Consider the following 20,453-nt stretch of genomic DNA (forward strand, 5'->3'; position numbering starts at 1 on the left):
ATAGAATCTTAATTCATCTGCTGTTTCCCACAGTGCTGTGTGTTTAGCACATGCTCAATAAATATTTGTTGCATGACTAAAAGTTTGCCAAGAGTTGTAGAGGAAGAGCATTCCTACATAAGAATCGGAAGTCCCCTGTCAAACTGGGCTATGCCCTGCTACAGTAGTTTTAGGCGCTGCTGATGGTAAATCAAGAATGGGGGATGGAGAACTCTATCTCTGAGGCCAGCCCTACCATATTTTGCAGGAGGAAGCTACCAGGACGTTATGATGAAGGGGTTCCATGTGAGGTGGCTCTCTTTCAGTCCACCCTGTGACCCACTACTATAGATTCTGCTATTTTAATCTGGGTGGACTTTTCTATTTTAGAGAGTTTCTTATTAAAATCTAGAAATCTTTTGTGAATACTAACACATAACAATTAATACCTTTGTTTTCTGTGAGCATCTTAACTAGGATTATAAAAAATAAGATTGCGGAAAGTTGGAGAGAGGAATTGATGAGATGGATAAGGGGATAGGAGCAGGAGCAAGGCAAGAGTTTGTGCTGTTGAAACAGGAGTGTTTCTGAACAGATTTTGACTTCACTATTGCTAGGGTACAGACAAGCTATGAAACTGTGCCCTGGAAGCTGTGGTCCAGATGTTCATAGCTCCCATTTATGGGCTCTCTGTTTTCTGCCTATTAGTTATCCAGTTATGAATATTATCTCCAAACCTTAAAACTACTTATAAGTAGTTTTATAAGGTATAATTACTCCATTTTTCAAATGAGAAAATTGAGATTCAGAATGGTTAAACTATATAGTCGCAATTGGCTATCTAGCAAATAGAAAAACAAAGATTTGAACACAAAACCTGCAGTTTTTCCTCTATATTATGCTTGCTGCCTCTTTAAATAGGTGGCTTTCATTAGCCAGCTGGGCGTAGGGGGAAATAGAAATCTTTTCTTATAAGTCTAGTGTATTCTCATTGCAGTTGCCAGGGCATTATTTCAAAAGCTCAAATTGCTATGAAAAACTCAGTGTTACCCCTTTCTGACTTGGCATTGGCCTTGATAAAGAATAGGACAAGAAACAAGATGTCTAATCTTCCATCTCTCACCAGGAGGAAATTTAGCTAGCGTCTTTGTTTTTGTGCAAAAGGAAAATAAAATGAATCTGTGATATGTAAATGAATCTCTCAACTGTTTGTTAATTTCTACTGTTTACTCAAAAATGGGAAACACCAGGCCTGTGATACATCATCTTTTGTGTTCTTGGCACCTTCCATCACGAATCATATTAATCTGCTTAAACTAACAAGGATTAATTGCCTTGGTAAGGCAACCTGGCGTTGAAATGATATATTGCCCAGACAGCTTGGAATTTGGCCACTCATAAATCTCATTTGTTTGTTGGTTTATTTCTATTTGTCTCTTTCTCTGACAGATGTGTGCCCAATCACTGTGAGCATGGTGGGAAGTGCTCACAAACGTGGGACAGCTTCAAATGCACTTGTGACGAGACGGGATACAGTGGGGCCACCTGCCACAACTGTGAGTGCCAATTCATCTCACTTTAAACTTGTAATTGCATGAGAAGCCCGGGTCTTCGCAATCCTTTAAAACCCAGCTGCCTGAATAATCCACATCCTAAATCACTTGATTCTGAAGAACCCATTATTGCTTCTCCAGAATAGTATTCTCAAGTGTCAAAATACATTCTCTCATGCCTACTGACTCAAAAAGAAGGACCACCATTTCCAATGTCCAATAAACATTGTAGTTGAGATCGGAATGCTGATCTGAGATTTACCCCTGTGTGTCTCAACCATGTCTGTCTGGGTAGATTGTTTGGCAAAGTGTGTTAGGGTGATGTCTCTGACTGGACCCTCATTCATCAATTCATCAGAAAGGCAGACAGAGTGTAATCTGAACATTCAGTTTCTGGACAATGGTCGTCTCATGCTCTACCACAACTATTTGGTCACATTTTTTAGATCAGAAAAATGAGTTAGAAGGTGGAATGAAGTCTATTAAATTGTGTATCTAAAATAAAAATACAGGAAAGCAAATTTTTTAAATATTAAAAATAAAAAGTAATGTGCAAAGATGACTAGTAAAACGGATGTGCTTTATTTTACATAATAAATAGCTTTACCCTGAAAAGTTGAATAAAAATTGAATTTTTGTAATTCAAAGACTGTTTTTAAATGAATGTTAACTATGTAACATTAATTTTTCAAAAATGCTTTGCTGTTTACAAAGCACTTTTGAAAAGAGATTTGCCATGAAATGTATAGTTGAAAGAAGGTCATTTGTTGTGTGTGTGTGTGTGTGTGTGTGTGTGTATAGGGAGGAAAGAAAGGAGAGAGAAAGAGAAAGAGATTAAATCTTCTCTGAATATGCTGAAAAACTGATATAACATCTGAAAATATAATATCTAAACCCTCTAATTATACAGACTGCTTTCACTTTACTTCACTTTTAGGAAACAATGGCAAGCAAAATATTATCAAAGTAGAGTTCTGGGGCCAGTAAAAATGCAGTACAGTTAGTTGTCTGAGTCTTTCCGTATTAGCATTTGTAGTAATGAACAGTAAGAAATTATGTTCAGAATATATTGTAAGACCTCAACTAAGAAAAAATATTTGTAATTTCTTTTATTGCACTTGTTAATTTGTTTAGGGAGATATTCAAAAACAAGAGATAAAAAGAACTCCTAGAAAAATTAACATGAATAGGAAGATGTACAAGAGAATAAAAACAAATAAACAGATTTATCATCTGTAAAGTATTTATATCTAGGTATGTGAAAAAGTATTTTAATGAATAAAGAACCAAACTGATATTGAAGTTAATTAGAATAAAGGAATTATAACTAAAATTGTTCCTTTCCAATCATATCAGAATGTTAACTTTCAGCATATGATATTTATATGATAAATGATGCTTGAATTAAGTAACTTTGATAAAACTAAGTGCCTTCACTCCACCAGTATAATTTATATATTGGGCTGTAAATACCATCTTTAACTATAAGAGATCTTGTTCCTGAATATGGAAATTCTAACTAAAGACAAAGATCAAGAAATTGGTGTTGGTTACAAGGGTTTCCTATCTCAGTGACCCCTGGGATATTGAGTTGAGAAGCAAATAATTCTTTTTTACAGCTGCTTCCTTCATTGAAATACGTAGCAAAGAAAAAGATATTTTAAAAATATAATTTTTTTTAAATGTAAACATATGCTACTCATTGAATGGTTGAGTTTTTTTTAAGGGTAAAGAGTAATAATTCCAAGTATTAGAAATGTCCTAAGCGTGTTTAGGTTTGGCTCTATTGGCAAGCTCAAAATGTAAAAGAGGGCAATTATCTCCTCCCTGGTGCTCATTCCAATTCATTCCTTGTTTCATTTTTGTGTCTATAAAGATAGAATCATTCATTTTAACAATGAGACCCTGATCTCTTGTTGTCTTCTCTAAATAAGGCCAAAATCTTGAAAATCAAGCGTGTGCTTAAATAGAGGTTAGAAGACCATACTGCATAATTCAAGAAAGACTTGATTGGACACTATTTTGTTGTGAAAAACATATCTTGTAGCCCATTGAAGGGTATATGCTTCCTAATAAGCTGAAAGACTTGATATGTCTCTTAGTTACTTTCATGGATTAGTGTAAAATTGGGAGAGTCTGGCCCAGCACATAATAATGTAAAAATATATAATATATGCCATTCAGTTTGTTACAGAATGAATAATTTTACATTTTTACTTAGTCAGTGACTGCATTCCTAGCAAGAGCATTGAAGTGAAAAGACACTGGCTTCTGATACTAGATGAGATCATCATTCTGTGCACACTTGTGGCAAGTCATTTAACTGCTCTTGGACTTCCTTTATTCCTCTAGTGACTAAATGGCTACTGAGGTCTCTTCTAGTTCTAAAAGCCAAGGAGTTGAGACTTCCAGTTTCTCACTCTGTGTTCTGTAGTTTTGAACATCGTTAATATTATTAAATATTTTACCTCATTATTTCCTGTGGAGGACCAACAATCCCTTTTGAAAAGGAGTTATAGTAATTTTATATTAGTACTACTTTAAAAAGGTAAAGAATAGCCAACTAAAATCTAAATATTTAGTAGAGCTTCAGACATTACAATTAGGCTACCAACTATTTCAACACATTTTCTACACCGATCTGGGCTTGGTCAGGAGGAGAGAGCTATTTCTCTGGTGACCTGTGATCATCCAGGCTAGAGGTTGTGATCCAAGGTGGAACCAAGGAGCCCTTTTCTGATAGGTCATACTGCCTGAGTTTGAACTTGGCTCTACCACTTACTTGCTTGTAACCTTGGGCACTTAAACTCTTTGAGCTTCTGTTTCCTCCTGTGTGAAATGGGTGTAGTGACAGCACCACTTCATAAAGCCATTGTGAGTTTCAATGAGATGATTTATGGAAGATACTGAGAAGAACTTTAGCATATGTTAGTACTCAATAAATTTTTCCCATTTTATTCCTTTCAGGACAATCATCCCTTTGCTCTGAACTTCTATACCAATTATTGTCCATTTCATACAATTTGTCACTAATTTCATGCCACCATTCATTGTTTGCTGTCATTTCCATAGCAGATTTGGGCTTGAAGTGAATGCTTGGTTTCCATAGCTTTTTTTTTTTTTTTTATTGAAGAGAATTAAAAGTGATCTCGATAGGTCCTAGACCTACATCTATTTGCTTATTTGTTTGTTTATACATGGAGAATTTATTTTCAAATAAATTCTATCTAGGGCTCAAAGATTGTCACTTACAAACCACTCTCCTGAGAGTCAGGATATCTTCCTCTGAGTGAGGAAATCCCACAGGGAGAACCAAAGATCACCGGAGATAGTCGGACCACAGGAAAGGGAAACCAGTTTTGTTGTCTAAACACTAAAGAGGCTAGTTTGTGACAAGTGCAAATACATTAAATTCTTGTGGTTTTATACCTTTTAGATTTTCTTCTGCAGATATTTCATTCTCTGTGAATTTCTAAGAACTGACTAGTAGCATATCGGAACATAAATTATAACAAAGAGCTCTGTAGAATCATAGTGTTGAATAGTTTCTTTATTTGTTTTCTTATATTGACTTATCCCTACTTCACTCTCCCAAAAGTATAAGAATCTGTCTTTCTTGTGAGCAAAACTTCATGTTTATAGCTACAGTCTTTTTCTCTTAGTGGTGCTGTACAGACACTTTTTAATTGGTCTCTAAGCTTACTTTCTAATACTTCAAATGCTCTTTAGTATCTAATTATCATCTCATTTTTTCACGTGTTCCTTACACTTCATAATTATGCCACTAATTTACATAAATTAAGTTCAAAAAGCCATCCCTTATCTCAGGGCTTAGTAGATATTTTTTCTCATGTTGCTGAGGTCTATCTTTGACCACAGTCATTCTTACATAATGTTAGCCCCTTATGTAGAACTGCCCTAAAAATCCCCAGAATATCCTCAATAATATGAAAACTTTTGGCTATTTTCACAAGTGCAAGAGGATATTTGACAGATATAAGCAATGTTTCGGGGTGGAAATTTATAAGAATTTTGAAATGCCAGATCTTCATTCTGAGAGAAAATATTTCTCCAGATATCTTTTTATTAAAGGAGAAATTCTCACCTTGCCCAGATATATAGACATGGATGTTACAGAAGTATTAAGAGGAGATAACCTAAATGACCTATTCAGATGTCTTCCAATTTTAAAATTATGTGATTTCTAAATTCTGAAATACTAAGAAGGAAACGTGCTGATGTTGCCACACAAATACAAAACTAAAATTTTTACTTGCCAGTGTTAGGGGAAGAATTGAAATTTAAAAGGAAACTATTCTACATGCTGTAGTCTGGAGCTATTACTCTGGATCCATAAATTTGTAAACCACAAATTACACTGCACCTTATTACTACACACGTGAAAAGTGCAGTAGATTTCAGTAGCTCACGCCATGTTATCTGTAATCCATTATACCCATAAGTAATTTAATTCAAAGCATAACTTTTAAAAAAGAAATTAATCCTACCTCCTTCTAGTTACACTCACCTAGGGCATAAACACCTAGATTTATTGGCACTAGGAAATTTAGTGCTTCCATCCATTTGGAACTACCATAGACTTAGGCATCAATGAAGACAACTTGGAATTTGAGCATTGCTACCAAAAAAAAAAGCAGTCCTTGAATAGACTCATGGCCTTATGGAATTGGAATCCATCCCTCAACTATAAATTCAATTGGCTTACGAGGCCCTACTTGGTGTGGCTGTCATTAACCTGGTTTTTCTCCCTTACTCCCCTCCAGTCCCACTGGCCTGCTTTCTGTTTTTCATGTATGTCCTGTATCCTCACACTGCTCCCTCTCCCTGCCACTATCACCACCACAGGACTTTTGCACATGCTCACTCTCTGCTTTGTCTGGTACATTCCTACTCACTCTTCAGATCTCAATTCAGTAGTCACCCCCTTTGGGAAGTTTCCATGTCCCTGTAAGTAGGTCAAATCCTCTTATTCTAAGACACGTATCTTCCTCTTAGCATTAGTGATGATTGTGATTTTGCATTTGTTATTTGTCATTCTTTAACAATGTCTGTCTCCTCCACTGGACTATAATATCTGAGAGGAGACAGTGCCAGGTCCTGTCACCATTTTACCCCCAGGACCCACCCAGCATATAATATGTGTTCAGTGATTATGCGCTGAAACAAAGAGTGAGTGAATGGCAGAGAACGTAAAGAGCATCAACTGCTTTTTAAAAATTCAATATCCTTTATACAAATTTAAGAAGATAGTGAAACTGTGAAGAGGGAGTACAGCTAAAGGAAAACAGGAAAAGGAGGGTAGAGAAGAAAAGCTGAATTAATGGAAGGCAGAGAGGGTAGTGATAGCAATAACAGCAGAAACAACCACAGGAGGTGGAACGTTATAGGAAATTATATGGAGGAATTCAGTATATGAGCAAACAAACCTACACATTTCAAATAATCTTTGAGGAAATCACTGTGTCGTGTTAAGACCCCCTTCATTAATGTCACTTGTGAGAATATACAGTAAAAGTGGCAAAGTAAATTGCAACAACAAAAATAATATCTTAGATAATAGAGTGCAGTCACCTACTGTGTGGCTGATTGCATGAACTACTCTAATCTAATAGATATAGGTGTGTTTAGATATTGACTACGTAGTGAATGACAAAAGAAGTTTACTTTAAACTTGGTGTAAAATTTGAATAAGATGAACATAATCTTTTGATTTATCACGTAATATCATATGTGTGTTCTTGCTGCAGGGAAATTACAGAGAGGGAAAAGAACTCAGAGTTTGCAATCAGATGTTTTGATGTCAAATCCTCAGGTCCTCAGGCTGTATGGCCAATCTTATTTCTCCCTCAGCTGAGGTTTCCTAGTTGTAGGATAACGACTCTCTGCTATACCTGTAAATCGTGTTTTCTCAGACTGTTAGTACGTTAGTATGGATCTCACTTCCACCCATAGGGAGTGAAGTTAGCTTTCAGTGCATGCTGCAGGTCCCTGGCAGCAATGACATGAGAAGTATTGGATTTAACCCTCGTCCCCGTCCCCGCCCCCCCTTTCTGCCTCCTTTATTTCCCCTTCTGTGCTGTCTTGGCTTTGTGTTTTAGACAATCACTTAGCCTCTCTGAACTTAAGTTTCCTCTGGAACATTCCATGAAATATTGTCTCTTAAAAGTGCTTTGTAAATTGAGAAAACTTCCTATATCTTTTTGTAACTTTTCTTATACCACTAAGTCTTTAAAAACAGCCAGCCAAATTTTTGTCTGATTGTAAGTACCTTAAAGATACCAAGCACTGATGTAGTTGATTCTGAGGGAAAAGAGCAGAGCAAGTCTCAATATTTAAGCCAAAGCTCACTGAAAAGGTAAAAGGCTTTATTAGCAAATATAATGGCTACACGGGCTGATTTCTATGCACAGAGTGAACTCGCTCTTTCTAATCCAGACGTGGCATTAAATAGCCAGATCGTGCTTCTTTGTTATCAAGTGAACAATTACAAAATTCTTCCAATTTTCTCTCTCTCTCATCCTCCCTTTCCATTCCTACCCCGTGACTTACTTCAGATGCTCAGTGTGTCCTTGTCATTAAGGAGTGGCTATGGGGCAGAACTGCAGGACCACAGGACACCAAGTGGCTATATTCCTACCATCACTTATTCATTTTTCATCCATTCATCAATATGCTGAAAGCTGACTCCATTCCCTGTATGGGGTAGGTGTTGGAATGTGGAGTAGAGAAAGGAAGAGGGTGGGAATACTAGGATGCAGTTTTAAATAGCTCCCTCCAAAGAAGCGTACCATTTCACTAAAAATAAAAGTTCTTATAATCTTAATTCATCTCCATGTCTCTGGTTCATTGGGATTTGAACTGAGGATAAATTGTACTATATGTTTACCTTTTTGAGTCTAGGCTGGTACTTTTCGTGTTTACAAAATATGTATAAATGTAACTATATGGAAAAATTATTTAATGTCTTCTCACAAACTCTTCGCAATTCTAAGCAATGGTTTCATCTTTTCAGATTAAATTATCAGGTTATTTTTTTGTTTATTTCTGAGGTGTTTTCTTATCAGATGGACTGGGAGAAATCAGAGTGAGAAGGATACAGCTTCAGCATGGAGTTGGGTGGAGAATGCAGTTTCTATTAGAACACGTACAATTAAAATAATTGTGAGCCCTTTCTTGGCTGTATGTATTCTCTAGAGGAGAAGCTCACTTTCCCCTTTGAGCTGGAGCATTTGGGGAAAGAGAGAAATGACAAGTGGTGTCACTTCCTGAAATCGCACTTATTTACAAAAAGAAACATGAATCCCAGCATCTCCTTTACTCATATTTTCACCTGGCGTCTACAGATAAAGGAAGATGAAGAGAAATGGGAAAGTGCTACCTGAGTAGAAACATTAGAAGGGGATTTAGAGGCAGTTCTATCTTTCAGCTACAACCACATAAATTACATTGGATTAAAACAGTGCAGGTCATTTGGAGAAACACAGCCCAATGACCTTTACATTTCTAAGGCAGCCCAAATTTCAAATTAATCCCTTCTTTCATGCCTTGCTTTGGAAAGATGGCTAAGATTAAACATAGAAAGAAAGGATTTAATTTCAGTTTTACAAAGACTCTTTCAGTGGTTTCAAAAATATATCTTTCTCTTTGAACAAAGAACCTTTGCAAAAAGTTGATCTGCAAATGCATATTAAAAAGCAGGCTGCTGTAGAGACAAGCTGTGATTCTATGAACTTCTCAGAGGCTGTAAAATGCCAATGCTAGGTCTTGAGGGAGTTGACATTATTCATTAAAGGCCCCTGTTTGAATCCCAGTGAATGTCTCATCCAAGGTTCAGAGTGAAGAGTAAAAGGAATGGAAAACACCTCTGCCCCCTTGCCAAGTTCAGTTAGGGGAAGGAAGAGAGAGGGAAGGAGGCCTGTTTAATTGGAAGATAAAGAAGGGAACTTCAGAGGCGTTTGTATCTACTCAAAAAACAAGACGGCAGAGTTAAAGTTAACAATAGTATGCGCCTCTCCTCTGATCCTTTTAATGTCTCCCTAATCAAACAATTTTTTGCTGTCATATTCACATTAGTCACTATGTCCCTATTGTAAGTCTTTAGCTTTACAAACTTAGTGTATAGGATTATCTCTAATTAATAGATGGTTCCAATTTAATAATATTATATGTCTATTTTGTATGTAGCACACCATGTGAATACAGAAATACAGACAAGGCCTGCTTCCTTATGAAGTAGACGAGGTAGTTAAAAAAGGAAGGAAGGTGAACAATCAAGAAACATTAATATGTTAGTAGGAGGTAACAGATGTTTATGTGCCAAACTGGTGTAAACACCAGCATGTATAATACGAGAGAGAGAACAATGTGAACTAAGATGGTTGAGGAGGATTCAAGGAGGAACTGAGCCCTGGCTAAGTTCCTTGTTTGGTTGGGAATTAAGATTGGGGCTGAGAGGAAAAAATGTGCGAGGTAGGACAGCAGAAGCAAAGTCCAAGGGCATAAATAAACATGGACTGTGGAGAAGCATGGTGGTGAAAGAAACCCAACTTTGGAGTCCACAAATCTGAATGGGAATGCTCATTCAGATCTTGACCTGCCATACAATCCTGGGGAAGGTACCGAACCTCTCCAAGTCCCTGTGTGAGTGATATGCTGGAGCCAAGTTTGTGAAATATTCAAGAATTTTATGAGCTGGTTGTTAAAGCTTGGTAGCTTGAACCAGGCTACAGTGCGAGAATTTACCCTTGAAAATTGACAAACCCTACAAATCCAGACTCTTTTTGTGTGTGTGTAGCTGGTTTAGTAGAATACCATTGCCCTGGTTCAGTATTAATAAAACAATAATAGTATCTGCCTCCCAGCATTGTTGTGAAGGGTACAGATAATGTGTAAAATTTCTAGCATGATTATAGTCCACACAGCTGATCCTCAAGAGATGACAGTTACAGTTATAAATGTAATAGTGTGAAGAGATTGTCCCATCAAAGGAACAGCAGGATGTGGAGTTGAGTAGGTAGGTTGAGCTAGCCAGGGACGGTGGTCTTTCAGTGCCTCAGTACCAAAGTATGACCTCAGATATGATTCTTCATCACTCATTTTTACCCTGAAACAATTTTACTTTTATTCTTTAGAAAAAAGAGTTGAGTTCTTCTCACTACGTTAATTCATCAATGATGTGAAAGCCTTGCCCTAACAGACTATTGACATATGATTATTTCTGAGCTAAGGGGTACTTGTGAGACTACTGAAAGATGTTTAGAGAGCATTTATGAAGAACCATTGGATTATGTGGTGTCACTTCTTCAATTGTCAACATTTCTCTTACTGAAAGTGACAGAAATGTTTTTGTGTTACTAAAGTTTGCCTCAACTGTTTAGCTTATAGTATAATCTCAGGTAGAATAATTAGCTCTATTGGGATATGAAACTAATTTTAAGAATACTTGGTGATTGTTAACCTAAATCGAAAGAATGAGAAGCTTTCTCCCTTCGGGATCTCCTCCAGCTGTGACCCAGCTAAGTCGAATTTTTCTTCCTTGAATTCAAGACATCTGGTTTTGTTTGCCAAGCTGTCTGAAAAAACTACTCAATAATAAATTTCGTAGCATTTTTCCCCATTTATGCGATGAAAATCTGAAGAATAAATAATGGTTCCTGTTTTGTTTTTGTTTTTACAAAGTACTGGTGAACAAAGGACTCTCTGCACGTCTTGTGTTGTTGTTGTTGCGTTCTGCTTTTCTTCTCCTGTTCCACGCCCTCCTGGCAAAAGAATGTGGAGAAAAGTATAGTGCAGATTGTTGGAATCTGGAATGAAATGTCTATCTATTCAAATAATTTCTGTCTGTCGTATTTGTTGTAAATGGCTGATGCCACTAAAAGCAAAAGTTTTCCATGAAAAGCGCAGCAGTTTTCCAAGAAAATTTTGCTGGTTCACGTTTTGGGTGTTCTCACATCTGACTGCTTTCAAATTTTAGTAAGATGTTTTATTTGAGAATCTTTTAACTTAGCCAAGTAAAAGTGAAATACTATAAATGTATATGGATTTGCCTAAGAAATAGGGTCTTATTTTCAAGTAAAGCACGAAAAAGATCCAGTGGCTTGCAGTTCCTCGGTCTCATCCTACAGTTTTGTCCCAAAGCTGCCATGGTGGCTCCTGTCTGCAAAATATGCCCACCCTACCCTTGAAAGACCTTTCTTGCCGTCACAGATGCCAGCAACAAATGCCAGACAATGTTGGCACCTACAAAATCGCTGTCATTACTCATTAGCAGGCATCAAAATGTCCTAATAATACTCTTTGCCATCATCCAAGCCTGTTGAGACATCAATTATACATGTCTTGCTTGCCAAGTCATGTGATCAACTTTCACTATGCTGCATAGGGCCAAGTGAGGCCATCGGTTAGATTGGATAAAGAAACATTTCTAAGAGTTTGGCTGTGGAAAGAGAAATTCTTTCCATCCATATTACTGCAATGGAATTCAGAGCTCTAGAAAACTCTCTGTGTGTTTTCTACCATAGGGCTATCTGTTGCTGAGTTGCCTCACTTAGAAAACATTCAAGAATTCAATGGAAGGCATATTTCTACTCAGAAAATACTAGCATATTAAGGCTCTTTTATGGTTGCAGTGACATATAGACTTTCTGAATTAATAAAACCTGAATTTTGTTAGGCCAGCTTGATTATTCTGAAAGTTCCTAAACTATCTGAAGATAGGTAAATGGAACAAGCTTTGTTAATTCATTGTCCAAAAGGATTATTTTTTCCTTTGTATAATTCTTTAAATCAAGCTGACTTAAGCTATGTGAAAGAGAAGAAAATACCCTGAACCTCCACAGGGGGGATTCTCAGTGAGAGAGACTGTCTCGCCTTCTCACGCCGCAGCGGTTCTGGGAAAGAAGTGTTGGAACCGGACGTCTCTTAGACGCCCTTGAGGAGGGCAGGGAGGGAACTCCAGGCAGCAATACTTGCTTCCTAGTCATTAGTGGGAGCACCTACTACTCTGTGATCACAGCACCTACTGGAGAAGCCTGAGCTATTATAGAACATCTCTTCTCTTCTCAGCTGGCCATGTGGCCAATTAGCCACAAGGCCAGTCATCCAAAGGGTGCTGAAGTGGAACAGAGCCAGGAAGAGGAAGTGGAATCAGTGATGGTGACAGAAGCACGGTGACTGCAGGATGAATCCTCCTCTTCTCATCGATGCTGCATCCACTGCTTAGGACATATTTTCCACTATTAACACATAAAATGTAGCAACAACTCTACCTCGCAACTTTTGCTTCACCTCAGTGCCATTGCCACAGATCCACTGAATAGAGGTCATTTTCACACGGCTTCATCTCTATAGCCTATGCTAGGTTTTCGGGCTAACACATGTTTCAGAAATAAAAATAATGATACAGAATGATTCATAGGGCAGAAATAATATTGAAGACAGATTTATTGAGAAGCATTTGAATTGCTATTAGCAATCAAGGAAAAAAGTTTATTAATAGAAAACATTTCCCTATATCCCTTATACACATAGATTAGATATTGAAAGACCTTACACATAGTAAAAGCATGTCAGTTTAAAGCCCAAGTAATTTATTTATTATATAAAACATTCTAAGCAATTTTGAATTAAGATTTCAGTTTGCATTCAAACTGGCATTGCTTTTTCCTACTTGTCATCACCCTGCTCTTCCCATCTCCCACTTCTCTTAGATGAGACAAGTGAGTATCAGGCCCTAAATTCTACTGCATATGGTTCCTCAGCCAAGGAATGGGTTCACTTTGACACTTGATTAACATCAATTTCACATGTGGTGAACAAAAAAACAAATTTGGGGATGGCCCTGTGGCCTAGTGGTTAAGTTCGGCGCTCTCCGCTCCAGCGACCTGGGTTCAGCTCCAGGGTGCAGACCTACACCACTCACCAGCTGCCATGCTATGGCAGCGACCCACATACAAAGTAGAGAAAGACTGGCACAGATGTTAGCTCAGGGGGAGTCTTCCTCAAACAAAAAGAGGAAGATTGGCAACAGATGTCAGCTCGGGGCAGATCTTCCTCAGCAAAAACAAAAAAACAACAACAAAAAAATTCAATCTGCACACACTGTAATTTTTCTTGCTGGGATCATTTAGATTCCAGCAGTCTCTGTATTGATTAGTTTAAGAAAACTGTGTTTCTACTGTGCTTTTTTAAGGAGGATACCCAGTGGAAAATCATACTTGAATCTTGAGGGACTCTTTACTTTTCAAAAGTGCAACAAATAGAACTTTGATGGTTGGGAAGATGGGCTTATTATCCATAGACTTAAAAAAATTAAGAATAAATATACAAAGTTTATGGAGGGATAGTTTAGTAGATATTTTGAAATACTTATTGATGTAATAGTCTATTAAGATTAGAGATTACACCTAAAAAAATAAAGCAGATGCCCTGAAATGCTGTGTTCTTGCTGTCTTCTAATCAAGAGGTCTGTGGCCACCCCAGTTTTCTGAATTTTGTCCTGCTTCTCTTCTCCAGTATGTGGCTACCTTCTTTCAGGCAAAGATGGAGGACTTTAAGCAGGATCAGTGGAGGGAGAGAACTTGGAGGAGACTTGGTAGAGTGGGTGGAGAGAGAAGGAGTATCAACCTTTGACTTGCAAGGCTAATTCACTAGAGTTTCTGGCTCCCTTGCTTTCTACAATGTGCTCTGTGGATGGAGAGGAGACTTTGTGCATATTTCAAGTAGCCCTAGAGATCATACAAATGCAATTTAGAAAAAATAAACATGTATTTATTTTTAAAGTCAGTTTACTGCCTGCCTTAGATTTAAATATATACTTAAGGCCAGAAAGCATTTTTAAAGTAAAGAAGTCAAAAGAACAGCATTTTTTATCAACAAAACCAGAGCAAGATTTAAAAAAAAAAGTAATGGCAGTAAGCATGAGTGATTGGCATAATGCCTCTTTTGGAATCATTTATAGATAAAATTGAGACATGAATGAAATGCCCTCTAATCTATCACCGGTGTTTGCTCTTTTCTCCTTTATGAAGATGGATATTCCATTCATAAGAAACAATGAGAGATTGTTTCTTGACAATCTCTTGACAATTGACAATCCCAATGAGAAATTATAAATTAGTTACTAAAACTTACTGAAGACAAAAGCACAAACATTTTTACATGACAAATATTAATGCAAAAATAGACCAGTCTGGTTTCTTACAAATTACCGACAAGACAAAGATAAACACATTGACAGCTGTTACACTAGAAAGATAGCAAATAGAAATCAAAACAAATCCTACGTACACACTTACTGAGGCCTACTTCATACAAGCCTCTCTCTGTGTCATCAGTAACCACTCTACGTTGAAATAAGCTCTCTGACAACCTGCTGTAACTTCTCAGGGCACTGAGCATGTCTTTTTCATTTTTGGACACAAGTGCCTAGCTCGTTGCTTAGCACCTGACAAGTATTAAATCAATTTTTGAGCAACTGAACTGTAATTGTGTCTACATGCATGTGCATGCATACACACACACACACACACACACACATCATACCTCTGAAATGACTGTAAAGATACGTTTATCCTCTCTGAATGTAAAAGCCCACATGATGGAGGGTCTCTTTGTGGGGTCCAGCATCTTATAATAAAACCCCTTTTCTTTCTCAGTAAGAGAATAACTTTCCTTTCAATTGATAATGTTCCTGATATTTGGTCCATGATGCTTTCATTATGCCAAATTTTGCTCTATAGAAAATAGGATGAAAAGCAGACTCCAGTATCAACAGAACTGACTCCCACTTAAATGTTTTGGTGAACTATGGGGCAGAGACTCTATTCATGATCAGAAAAGTGTCAGAAAGCAATTGTTGAGTGAGGGGTACTTTCTGTGCTTTCCTTATAGATGACTCCAAGAGATGGGATGCTTTGTGTATCAGCTTCCTAGGGCTGCCATGACAAATGACCACAAACTTGGTGGCTTAAAACAACAATTTATTCTCTCTCAGTTCTGGAAGCCAAAAGTCCAAAATCAAGGTGTCAGCAGGCTCATCTCCCTCTGAAGCCTCTAGAGAAGAATTCCACCTTGCTTCTTTCTTGCTGCTGGTGGCGGCCAGCAGTTTTTGGTGTTCCTTGGCTTTTGTAGTCTTAACACTTCAGTCTCTGTCTCCATCTGCACGTGGTCTTCTTCCCTGTGTGTCTATGTCTGCGCGTCTGAATCTCTCTCTCATTTCTCTTATAAAGACACAAGTCGTTGGATTTAGGGCCCTGCTAATCCAGTATGACTCATCTTATTAATTACATCTGCAAAGATGCTATTTCCAAATACAATCCCATCCTGAGTTTCTTGGTCGGCATAAGTTTTGGTAGGCACTATTCAGCCCACTACACTATGCATGCTCACATCTGTCCCTCTATGTAGTTCCATGCATCCCCTTGTGCTTTCCTATCTCCACGTTTTTGCTTATGCCAGCCCCAAAGTCCACCCCGCAATGCTCTTTTCTCCACTTTCAAACTTTATGCTCTGTAGGGTCTAGGTCACAGTCTCTTTCTATTTTGTGAGATCTTCTCTTACCATTCAAGCTTAAAGTGATTTCTCTCTCATTTTTTTTCCTTATTTTCCATAGCAATTATTATCTGTATGATTTCTCTGGTATTTATACACTTAGTCATATTTTTCCAAATGTTTTGTTCACAGTTTTTTCCCCCAGAACATAAATTCTGTCGGCATAGGTCAACTATTCCCATACTTTTTACAAAACCTAGTAGTCAGTATTTGTTAATTACATCTTTAATTTTGAGCATGCACTGTGGGTTGAAAGAACATTAATGGGAACAGAGGGAAGTATCCTAAGTACTGAACTTTACATTTATTATCTCATATAGTCTTCAAAATTGCTTATCAGGAAGACGTTATTCCATTTTATGGATTAAAAAACTGAGGTTCAAAGTACTTGGCAGAGTCAGGATTTCAAACTATTCACTGTCTATTGTGTGAAATCGGTGTTTTACCATACTGCCTCCCTTCTGGCAAAGCTTTTTCAACTTTCAGAGCATCGAAAATTCCCGTGAACATAGAGACTATTTTGAGAAGTGGTCTCGAAAAGTTGATTTTATAATGGAGGGTAGAGTAGAGGAGCCACATCCCACAGTTTCTGACTTTAGTCTCCACCAATGTTCATCATGTTAGCGGCTGCTGTGGGAGCAAGTTAGAGGAGCTCTGAGAGAAACAGAGGGGCACTCATTTGCTTATAGGTGTATATGAGCTCAGAGACCTCCAAGGATCTCAGCACTCATTTATTACAATGACGCCATTTTATAGAGACAATATGAAATCATTGAAAATCTTTGGAAACCTCAAAGCAAGACTGTATTTAAATTATTTAAAAATTTGTGGTTTGTATTTCTGATATATTTCTGTTAGTGTAACTGTGTGTGCATATACCACATACCTATACAACTGGTAAACTATTACCTTGTGAATCAGAAAGCCCATTTTCCAGGCATTTTGGGTTAGTGGAATCTGTCCTTTGCTACCCTGACCATATGGGACCTGATTAAACGTGCATACATGTGTACGTACACACACACACAATGATGCAAACTTCAGCAAGTCATCAGAGGCTGACTTTCTACAGGCTAACTTTTTTGACTTGATTGCTCATTCATAAAATGTTATTGTGATGTACATTCCCACACAGACTTTCCTCCTCTCTCTAAAGGATGGAGACCCAGATGCTGCAAAGCTCTCTGTAGGCTGCTGGCTCAGAAACAGTTCTCTCAGCACTCTTCTGACATTATTAATGGCCCTGATATACAAACCCAGAATAAAATAGAATTAAAATCAAAAGTTAATTTCAAGCTCCATTAGCAATTAAAGGTGTTGGGAAAGAAATCAATATTTGCCAAGTGCCAAATGACTAAATTCAAAGCAATTAATTCTATTATTTTGTAACTTCTAAAAACTATAAAGGACCTTCAAACTATAAAATGTTGCCACGGTCACACATATACACTATATGTGACTAAAAATAATGAGAATGATTTCCAGAAGCAACAAGCAAAAATCTATTTTGTTACTTTATAGCCACACCATGTAGTATACACACTAAAATGTGTGTCTGAAAATAGAGCCAATTATTCTGTAAAATTCGTGGCTATTTCCAGCAATTACCAACACTCAGTTGTAAATCTGGGCGGATTTAAAAGACAGAAATGATGCAAAAGAGCAAAGAGATTTATTTAAATGGAATAAATGTGTTCATTTCCTTAATTTTACTTTGTCTTTTTTCCAGCTTCTTTTTATGTAATACCATAGATTACCAAACAAATGACCTTAAAACACTGTAGTTCCAACTAGTATAAAGTATTTTGCAACCCATAGAGTTGTATTTCATAAAAGACACAAAACTACACTCAGTAAAAGCTTTTACATGTCAGAATCGTTGCCACTTCTTCTCTGTCGTGCCTTTTGGGGAAAGTCTGAGTTAACAAATGGATCTTTATCAGGTCAAGAAAGAGCAGAGTCAAATGGGTCTGCATCAGACTTTGTAATGAGGACATGTCACTTGTTCCCTCTCCCTGTCAAGAAGAACCATTGTGAGAACTGACTCAAGCATCTCTTATCACTTCACCAGACGAGGTGAATGATTATAACAGATAATGTGGAAAACCAGTTCTTCCCTAAGGAAATGTCCTGAGGCTTCTGGTCAAACCTTCCTCTCTTTGTAATAAAAATAGTCAATACGATTAAGACCTAATAGCAATAGAAAAAGACACTGGGACCATTCTAAGACTCCTCAGCAATAGAGAACGGAGCAATCATTGGCAACAGCCTCCTGTCCTTCAGGTTTCTGAATTTTAACACATTCTTCCAATGGCTGATATTCAACTCCTTGACCTTTTAAAAGTGATATCTTTTTAAATTCTATTAGATGTACTTTCCCTAAAGGTGTGACTCATCTGACCAATTGATAGATATAAAGTTGGGTTTGGGGAGGGGAGCTGCCTGGCCCAGCGTCCTCCATCCACTGTCTTTGTTGTTGCTCTTCAGGGTTCCGCACTAGCTCTAACAGAAACAACCTTGTCAGATCAGATTGATTTTTGACTCTCTTAACTTCCCTGTTGTTCAAGTTTTCTTCCCTTTTTTGATATTTTAAAAGGAGAATGGATGCTGGAGTAAGACAGACTGGTGTTCCAGCCCCAACTCTCTCACTTACTGTCTGTATGGTCCTAGGTGGTGACTTAACCTCCCTGATCTCTTTCTTCTTCCTATGTATAAGACAAATGATAAGTCTTACCTGCCAAGGTTTTTCGTTTTTTGTGTTCTTAAGAATTTAGAATGTATGTGAAGTGGATGCTCATTACCAGGCATACCGTAGGCCCTCAAAAGTAGTAGCCATTGGTGTTGTCATGGATCTCCACTTCCTGGGAGGCCGGGGACTGCAGGTTCTCTCTCCCTCTTTTGTCAGACCTATTCTCGGGAGAGCATCGCATATCTAACGTTATTACTTGCAGGTGAACAAAAGTCAAAGGAAGCGAAAGGAAATAAGGAATGTCAGAAACTAGAATGCAGAGATGTGGAGATAGGGTACGAATGAGGAGTGATATATGTTTAAAAACTGTGAATCTTTCTCAACATTTCTCATAAATGCAGCCAAGTATCTGAAGAAATCGTTCTTCTTTGCTCTCTCCTTCTGATGCTGATCAGCTCCTCAACATGGCTTCCATCTTCCCTGCTTCACTGGATCTGCTCTCTTCAGTGACCTCCATATTGGCAAATTGATGCCAATTTATTTAAATGGGGCATCTATATTTTATGTAAGTTGCCTCCTCCTTCTTATAGCAATTCCTTTGTTTTCTGTGACTCAACAAGCTCTTCATTTTGGTCCAGTTTGACTGAAGTTTTTGTTTCCCTTTTAGGTCCTGCATCACTCTTAAATGATGGTGCTCCCAGCTTTGTCCGCAGGCTTCTTCTCACTTACACACTTCCCCTTAATGCCCCAACTCTGTCCTCAATTTTGATTTATATAGTGAAGATTCCTTCATCTATATTGCTGGTCCAGAACATTCTGCTGGATCCGTTAAACTGCCTAATGGACAGTGGCTAGCACACAATAGGAATTTAATAAATATTTCTTGATATATGATCATCTTAACATCCTACATGTTATATCCCTATAACAGTCTTAGTGTACTGAAAATCAACTTATCATTTCCCACCATCTTGCTTTTCCTCCTGTACTACCTATAACTGTAAACGGCCCGTTAGAAACCCAGGCACTGAAGCTAGTAATATACACCCCACATCTAATCAGTCACTAAGTTCAGCATATTCTGCCTCTGGAATATCATTCCTATCCTACCTTCCTCTCCAGGGCTACACCTCAGCTCAGGCTCTCCTCACTTCTGAGTAACTGCAGGGATCTTCCAGTCTTGATTTGAGAGCCTTCAGTTTATCCTTCACACATCTGCTAGACTGAAATTTCAAAAGCGAGAATCTGATGCCATCATTTCCCAGGTTAAAACCCTTTAATAAATCTTTAAAGTTGTTCGTAAAAAATTCAAATGTTGATGTCACAAAATGTTGCACCCACACCCCTCTCTCTTTTCTCCAGGCATTTGGAGCATGTTATAATGTTTTGTATAAGCCTTTGCACAGAATGCAATTCCTCCTCTTCCTCTTCTGGTTAATTAACTTCAACATGTTCATCAATACTCAGCTTAAGTCTCGTTTATTGCAGGAAACATTCTATCATCCTGAATCTGATTTAAGACCCCACTCTTCATGCTCCCACAGCATGCAATGAAATAGCAATACAGAGCTATTGGATATTTGCTTCTTGATGTCAAAAACCATCTTACTTGACTTCTCATACCAATTCGCAAGATAGGACTGATGTGGTAGGCACTCAAC

At 37.7% G+C, this 20,453-nt stretch overlaps 1 protein-coding gene across 1 annotated transcript in view; it reads left to right on the forward strand.

The window, feature by feature from the left end:
• Nucleotides 1-20,453, forward strand: part of CNTNAP2 (contactin associated protein 2) — an 815,107-nt gene that overhangs the window by 81,048 nt on the left and 713,606 nt on the right. The window contains exon 3 of the mRNA XM_058532231.1: nt 1,429-1,535. Within this exon, the coding sequence (XP_058388214.1) occupies nt 1,429-1,535 (107 nt within the window). The remainder of the gene's footprint in view (nt 1-1,428; nt 1,536-20,453) is intronic.

Source organism: Diceros bicornis, chromosome 3 (genome assembly GCF_020826845.1).
Source record: "Diceros bicornis minor isolate mBicDic1 chromosome 3, mDicBic1.mat.cur, whole genome shotgun sequence".
Lineage (NCBI taxonomy): Eukaryota > Metazoa > Chordata > Mammalia > Perissodactyla > Rhinocerotidae > Diceros > Diceros bicornis.